This window comes from Coccinella septempunctata, chromosome 1, assembly GCF_907165205.1.
Source record: "Coccinella septempunctata chromosome 1, icCocSept1.1, whole genome shotgun sequence".
Lineage (NCBI taxonomy): Eukaryota > Metazoa > Arthropoda > Insecta > Coleoptera > Coccinellidae > Coccinella > Coccinella septempunctata.
In genome coordinates, this window is record NC_058189.1 from 10,373,590 (window position 1) to 10,382,004 (window position 8,415).

The window sequence follows — 8,415 nt, forward strand, 5'->3', positions numbered from 1 at the left end:
ATTGCATTTCTACACTCCTCTTCTTTTTCATGGGCAATCCCTATGTTCTAAGTAGAATTTCCTCAATCTGTATAATATTCACAAACATAATATACTTTGAACGCACAACAATTTAGATACAATAGATCATGAATGTTTAGCGCTAAACTAATTTATCTTATCTCTATAAGATACATTACAACGATTAAACTGGCCTCCACGATGCCCTGATCTAAACCCCATCGGGCACGTTAAACACGTTGGGAATGCTGCATTGAACTAAAGAAAGTTTCTTTAGTTCAATGGAATGCTGACATGCAAAGGATGCCAATGTTAGAAACCATCCAGAAATGTTCGGCTGGCTCTTCTTGAAATGTGGAATTCTTTCACCGTGCGTTCATAAGATTTGAATTTAATTACCGAATTAATTGTTCCACAAGTATAATATTTGTAGGCATTTTTTGCAAATCCAATATCAAAAAGATGAAAAAAGATAAATATCGTAGCTAAACCTCAAAATTTATTCAATATATTGAAATTTTATGAAAATTTGCTTGTCGTTTTTTTTTATCCAAAACTATATATGTACATGTATGAATTAAATTCTGAGCCGGAATATCCTCCTATGAAATAACGTGTGCCCAAAAGTTGAGTAGGCTTTAGAATTTTTCAGGTTTATATTCTATTTGCAAACGTATCTTGTACCGTCTATAGAGAGTACTTCAGAAGGCTGTGCTTGTACCACCATATTATTCGAAGAGCTAAAATTCGTTATATTTCAATAACATTAACTTCTAGTGTTATTTTGAACATGAAATCGCTTTGAGAAAAATCCCTAGTAGATTCTCGCAAAATTCCGAAACGCTTACTTGACATCTTCATCAAATTTGAAATATAACCACAATACGTTGTAACTGAAGTTGAACGATACGCCCAAGTAAAGGATGTCATCTTCCAAATTCCATAACCTAATTCACGAGGAATTCTTCACACGCATTTTTTTTTTCATGCGCGTTTTTTGACATTAATGAACAATAGAATATTGAAGGTATATAATGTTATGGTCGCTGAAAATCACATTTTAATTAAATAATCGGGTAGTTAACATCTTTCGGTACCCTATAGCTTTAGTGAAATGTGAAAAATATTTCTCCTATTTCATTCTCAAAATGAATCTGGTCTGTAGACAAATTGAAACGGTGTAAAATTGATCAGCACAAGTCTATCGGAGACCAAAGCACCACAGCAATGTTCAGTGTTCACATAGGCGACGTCAGATATTCCTTCAAAATAAATAATGCTGCGAAAATCTTTTAAGAATCAATGCTCTCCTCGGAAGAAAACATTTTTCAACCGGATATTCGATTTTTTCCGGTTATATTCTGAGAAATGCAATGCTGGATCATAATACATCCCTTATTTTTGCTTCCAGGTGATCTGTATCAGAGACAACCGTTGCTAGTAAATTCGTCGAAAGGGGACCACTGGGGAAACTCCAAAGTGAGTACAGACAATGATTATTGTATGGAAGATGACAATGTCCAAAAATCTGGTAGCAGTAATGGAATCATCAGAATTGAAATGCCCACACCAGTTAGAGAAGAGCCACGATTTCCGCAAGAAAGATGGAAAACATTTTTTGGTGAGAATCTTCACTTTATCTTGAAAAAAAAAGAAAAGACATATCGCTAACCCATCCAGGTGCTTAACTAGTCCGACGCTGCTAAGCTCCCAAAAACAAAATATATTCTCCAAATATTTCGAAATTTGCAGAAGAAATGCTATTTGGGCAATATCATTATTCTCCCGTTTTTCATGCCAAAATTGGAAAACTCTCATTAAAAAAAAAAGATATTGAGAATAAATTCGAACTGTATTATTTTATCAATGAAAATGACCTGCCAACTTGACCGAACTAGTTTTTGAAATATTTTTATTAGAAGAACAGTTACAGACGCCACGTATATTATACCGTGAGGCCCACCCCAGACGCGGCGCTCATTTTGAGGGAGTAAATAAAGATATTTTGAAAATATTTTCTTGTGGTTAGTGTAGGGTGTTCAAAAGCACAATTTAAAGTTATTGTCATATATACAGGGTCTTCGAAAACAAAGATATAGACCAAAGTTACACTTTTACAAATGTAACACTCTGTATTTGACCTCAAAAATGGAATGGCTTGCTCAAAGTATGATGATTTTCTTCAGATCACTTTATACCTCAGAAGGACCATTTACGAGATAATGGCGAAAATGTTTTACTAGTTTTTTTTCCTTTATATGTAGGAGGAGCCAACTTGTCTACTCGAAAAAATTTTGTCCGTATTGCTGGCGTAACTAAGTTTCGTCATTAATTGCTATTTATAAAAAACTCCATATTTTCGATTTTCGCCATTATCTCGTAAAGGATGCTTCTGAGCTATAAAGTAATCTGAAGGAAATCATCATAATTTGATCTTGCCATTCCATTTTTGAGGTCAAATACAGAGTGTTGCATTTAAAAAAGTGTAACTTTGGTCTATATCTTTGTTTTCGAATACCCTGTATATATGACAATAATTTTAAATTGTGCTTTGGGACATCCTACACACACCACAAGAAAAGATTTTCAAAATATCTTCATTTACTCCCTCAAAATGAGTGCCCCGTCTGGGTTGGGCCACCCGGTATATTCTGAATCAGAAAAAAAATAGGACTGGAATTTGTTGAAATAACATAGGGTTCATATTCGAAAAAATTAAAGTTACCATTGTATCACTGAAGTGGCGGACTGAAAAAATCTTTTTCTACGCAACTGCATTCTACATGAAAAAAGTCCTTAGAATGTAACATTTGTGTTTCGATATCACTGACTCTTTACGAAATAGAAGCACCTGTACGAAGTGCCGAAAAATGAGTTTTAACTTATAACTTGAAAAAAAACTCGAAAAAAAAAGAAGATAGAGGGATAGGGTTTTGGCCATCATCCATCTCAAGCACTCAACTGCTTGCCCGAACTCTGCATTTTGACATAGCTGCGCCTCTAGTTTAGTAAACAGCTCAAATATTATTAACTTCACTTACTTGGCGGTGGAATGGTGGGAAGTTGAAAAGTAAAATATAGTCTTCCTTGAAGAATCCTCTCAAACAGTCCTGTAAATATCTGTTGGGGTTATCCTATACAAGACAGATTGACAAAATTTTTAAAAATTGTTAATTAAGTTCAGATAAACTGCAAGTAACCCAAAAAACTTAAAAAATATTTAATTTTCGAAGATTCACAAATGGACACTCCAGTTTTATTCATTAGTATATGTACTTAGATTGAATTTCTTGTTAATCTGATGTATTCGATATATTTTAACTGTCCATCTTTTTTACAGCCGCCATTGCCATGATGATTGGTTTCCTAGCCACCTTAATCTCATTATCAATAGTACACAATCAAGTACCACTGAATGATCCGCCATTACCTGATATAATATTAGATAATGTACCTGAAATTGACCCAGCTTTAAATGTTTCAGAGTATATTATAGTATTTAACGTTATATCCTGTATAGTATGTATAATATTTCATAAGCACAGGTGAGTCGAGAGAACCCTATTATAAAAATGCCCGTTTCAATTATTGGCTTGAAACTATAGAATATAACCGCAATAGATTGTTGATAAAAATAATCGTACTTTTTTACAGATTCATTATAATGAGAAGAATATTCTTATTGATGTCATTACTGTATATGTATAGAGCAGTCACTATGTTTGTGACTGTATTACCACTTGCGAATCGCACGTATCCATGTGCTCCTGAATCAAACCACACGACCGTTGTGCAGGTTATAAAAAGAGTGATCAAAATGAGTGCTGGTTTTGGACTCTCTATAAATGGTGATCAGATCTACTGTGGCGACTTTATCTACAGTGGCCACACTGTTATTTTAGTACTTACTTACTTGGTTATTTCAGAATGTATGTATATTTCGTCAATACGAAAGATTTATTTTTCGGAATACCGCTTTAAATCAACTTTGAAATGTTTATAGATACTCCAAGAAGATTGTGGCCAGTGGGTATTGTCTATTGGGTACTCAGTTTGCTCGGGATTATCTTTTTGGAAATGAGTCATGCACACTACACAATAGATGTTGTGATAGCATATTTCATCACGACAAGACTATTTTGGTTATATCATACTCTAGCCAACCATACATTTTTGAGGGTAAGTAAGAAACTTTATGAGAACTGCATTCAGTTCAACTGAAAATCTCAGTATCAAGTACTCAACTAGTTTTTTTTTGGGCAAAATTTATGTTCTTCACTTTAATTACATATATGATTACCGAAAGTAATCGGTAGTTGAAGTAATAAAGAGTTCGTTTCATTGATTACTGACAAGATTACAATTTTCTATACACAATTCATTACTTAGTGGAACTTTATAATGTGAAAAAATCTCCTGAAATTTGCAGTTACTCGATCCTTCCTTCCTATTCCAGTAAAGCATGCAATAAACGATAATTGTATATTGCTTTGATCATCTTGTAATGTCCCCTATTAAGTAGTGGTTCTTAGGTCAACATAATAGGACCACGATCTACGTTAAAATTGAATCTGAACTTGAATCTCGAATTCAGTAGCTTTTGGCAAACGACACACCGACTTTCATTGATGCACGTCTAAAAACCGACAGAAGTGATGCCGGCTCACCTCGATTCTCCTTTAGAGTGAGGTCACAGATAACATAGATTCTCTGTAATCAGAGACAAGTTGTCTCTGCATGGAGAGGAGCATGTTTACACCTATGTGAGGAACCGGAAGCGAGGCTATATTGAAAAATTCTTAGCCTATTATAGAACCAAACAAAATTTCAATGTCAAAATATTTTATTACTCAAACATATTCTCCTCTTGATTGTATACATTTATTACAGAGAACCTGCAACGTCTCTAGACCTTTCAAAAAATGTTTCTTCTTGTTCTGCAAACCACCAGACCCCCACAGCTTATATTACCTCCTCGTTGGAAGATTTACGACCTTTTAAACTGTTTTTCAGTTGAGGATGGAGCCAAATCTGGTGAATAAGGGAGTGCTCTAGTAATTCAAACCCTAAATCACGAATTCTTTGCATGGGAACATGAGATTTGTGTGCAGAGGCGTTGTCCTGCCAAAACAAAACACCTTTGGATAGCTTTCCTCTTCTTTTCTCTTTAATTTTTTCCCGTAGAGTGGTCAGTAATGTCGAATAGTAATCTCCGGTTATTATTCTACCCTTATCCAAAAAATCAATCATGATTACTTCATAGCAATCCCCAAAAATTGAAGCAAGAACTTTTCCAGCACATTTTTCAACACGAAACTTCTTAGGTATTGGAGAACCAGAGTGTCGCCATTCCATCGATTGTTGCTTTGTTTCTGGATCGTAGACATAATGTACCCAAGTATAGTAACAATTCGGTTTAAGAAGTCTACATCGTTTTCAAATCGAGCACAGATCGAACGCGATGCTTCTACCCTTGCACGCTTTCGGTCAACATTCAAACATTTGGGTATCCATTTTGCAGCAATTTTTCCCATGTCCAAATTGACGTGAACTATATGATGAACGCGTTCGCATCAAATATTCAGTGCTTAAGATATCCGTTTTAGCCCAATTCGACGGTCTGATAAAATCATGTCATGAACTGCATCGATATTTTCGGGGACTGACACAGAAACTGGCCTTCCCGATCGGTCATCATCTTCAATGGAAATTGATCACCAAGGGTATTAAGCATATCGTCGTTAATCTGTTTACCTCTTAACCCTTTTAAATACAGGTACTTGATGATAGCTCGATACTCCAATTTTTCGATTTTCACAATTTCGGTGAACATCTTCTTTCTTTCAATTTATTGCGTAGCTCTGGTTTACTTTTTTGACCTCAAACTTTACACTGACACTTCTAATGAGTTATTGTTCTTTGCTATGGTAACGCAATATTTTTTATGCATGGAACTGGTCTAGGCTAACTAGATATCAATAAAACATCATAAACCTGCCTTAAAGGCTCTCGTGTATCCGAATCGTGATTATGACCTTGTCCCACTGATTTATGGTAAGGTAATCGGTGTAATCGTCGATCTGATGCAGAATGCTCTGCGCAGGATTGAACAATGGTGCTTAGAGAACGAACTCTAGTTAATTCTAGCAAAACGGATATGGTTCTTTTTACTAGGAGGGGGGTTCCCCGCAACATCAAGCTTCCTAGCTTGTTTGGGATTGGGTTCACTATATCCGAGCAAGTCCAATATATCGGTGTGACACTGGACCACAAACTACTGTGGAACAAACACGTTGAGATGAAACAGCTCAGTCTGGTAGCTGGAGCAATGACTGTTTAACAAACACCTAAATAGAATGGTTCTAACCGGCTGTTCCATATGCCGCTGGTCACAGATTACAGTAATCTGTAGAAGACTGAAGGTACAGTTCGAAACGTTTTCTGGGAGTGGAAAAAAAAATTTCAAAAAGGTAGAAACGAATCGGATTATTTTGATCGGGTTGTTTTCGATGAAAATTTGCGCATTCTTATGACGGGGGGATTTTTTAAATTCATATTTCGGAATTAACATATGTTTCGAAAAATGAACCGAAAATTTCTGGAAATAGTGTTGAAGATTGCAAAATTTTCTAATTATAAAAATATCCTAGGGGGACATTATTCAAATCCTTTCACACTCCACCAATTGAATATCTGTAAAAATCGTTAATATCATGAATTGTTTGGTTTTCAGCAAGCAACGCAGCATAATCTTCTAGGTCGAGAATGGTGGTTTTGGCTGTTTCAATATTTCGAGATTAATGTAGAGGGTCCAGTTCCTTTACAATATGAATGGCCATTGCCATGGCCCAGAAAGTTCCATTCTAAAAACCGTGATAGTTAGTGTAAAAATCTAAGTAGTAACTATGATAAAAGGGTATTTTCGACTTTTTCAGATAACTATTGTGATTTGCTAGAAAATTGTGAAAAGTATGCCTTACTACATGAAAATATTTGTGTACAAACTCTTATATTGGTTTACTATACAGATAATAATAGAAATCTAAGGGTGCAAAATATATTAATTAGGTTGAAAACATTAGAATTCGTTTTTTTTTTTTAATTACTTTGGCTCAATAGCCTTCGAGTTTTCTCAGATGTAGTGTGAATTGATAATCGACTAGAGAGATATTTTCGAAAAGTGATTGGAAGCAGTACCTACTCGCGGCTTTTTTTATTTATGAATTTTAACTGCATCTCAATAAAAAGAATCTGACGGATGTTAATGTACCATATATTGAATTCGCAACATCCAGAATGGGTTATTCTAATACTTTCAGTTCATACATTTGTTTGATTTTTTTTTTCTTTTATCAATACTAATTGAGATAATAACTTATCTCACTCTGCTAGCACTGTTAGAAGCATATTCATTATACTTGTGAAATCAATTCATACATTCCTCAAATTTGTTTTCGACAGAATAATTTTTCAATTTTTTTTTGGAATGGTGTCATAGAAGTGATTTTGACAATAAGTGTAAAAATGTATAAAGTAAAGATAATTCTATTATCAAAATAAATTTTGGTTATGTATAATATTTGATATTTTCGATATTTTTCAAAATGAGAGAATTGACTGGATTACTGTTGAATCAGATCAAATTACATACACTTACTTATCCTTGATGAAATGATATTTTATCTGTTCAAGAATTCTGAGGATTCATAATTCTGTTTGAGAATCATTGAAACGTTTTCTAATACTTCACAATTCTCATAATTTTATTCTAAACATCTAAAGGGTCTTTGCCAACAATAATAATTATTTGGCATTGATAATATCCAATACTCCCTAGTGATATCTTCTGTTAAGAATTGTCTTGAAGAAGGGTACTTGAAAGAAATTGTTAGAAAAAGGCTTCTATAAAATCTCTGAAAGCACAATTTAAAACCCTGTTTTCGGAAATTTGATTGTTATATGGTTTGGTTGCTTTTTCTTTTGAATACCAGTATATTCGTCCCAATAATTTTGTGCGAATTCCGTTTAAATTGGGATTAGGAATCTCTCAAAATTTTCACAAAAAATTTCAAAATAACACGTTAGCAATAATTTATATCTAAACCGTCTGCAGCAAATTTTCATCTCATCGATTACTGCTATGATCAGAGACAACCTCTGGTGTTGATGAAATTTCACCAAGAAAAAACGGAGGTGGCAATTTCGATTTGAATTATGACATATACTTTGTTAGTGTTTCCAAGTATAATGATTGTAATGTTGAAAACATCCGTTAAGTAGTGCCTACATTGTTATTTAATATGCTGATTATGGAAATATTTGTACAGAGTTCTAGAGAGTGCGAGAGTAATCTAAAAATATTTTAATAAATCAGAGTTCAACTATGAACCTAAATAGAGCCATATTTTCATTGTA

At 34.1% G+C, this 8,415-nt stretch overlaps 1 protein-coding gene across 8 annotated transcripts in view; it reads left to right on the top strand.

The window, feature by feature from the left end:
* Nucleotides 1-7,081, top strand: part of LOC123307809 (phosphatidylcholine:ceramide cholinephosphotransferase 2-like) — a 98,093-nt gene extending 91,012 nt beyond the window's left edge. For all 8 annotated transcript variants that reach the window (XM_044890254.1, XM_044890277.1, XM_044890284.1 and 5 more), the window contains 5 exons: nt 1,412-1,621; nt 3,341-3,545; nt 3,655-3,929; nt 4,004-4,179; nt 6,734-7,081. In XM_044890254.1, coding sequence (XP_044746189.1) covers nt 1,412-1,621; nt 3,341-3,545; nt 3,655-3,929; nt 4,004-4,179; nt 6,734-6,883 — 1,016 coding nt within the window. In that variant the 3' untranslated portion in view covers nt 6,884-7,081. The remainder of the gene's footprint in view (nt 1-1,411; nt 1,622-3,340; nt 3,546-3,654; nt 3,930-4,003; nt 4,180-6,733) is intronic.
* Nucleotides 7,082-8,415: the final 1,334 nt, after the last annotated feature.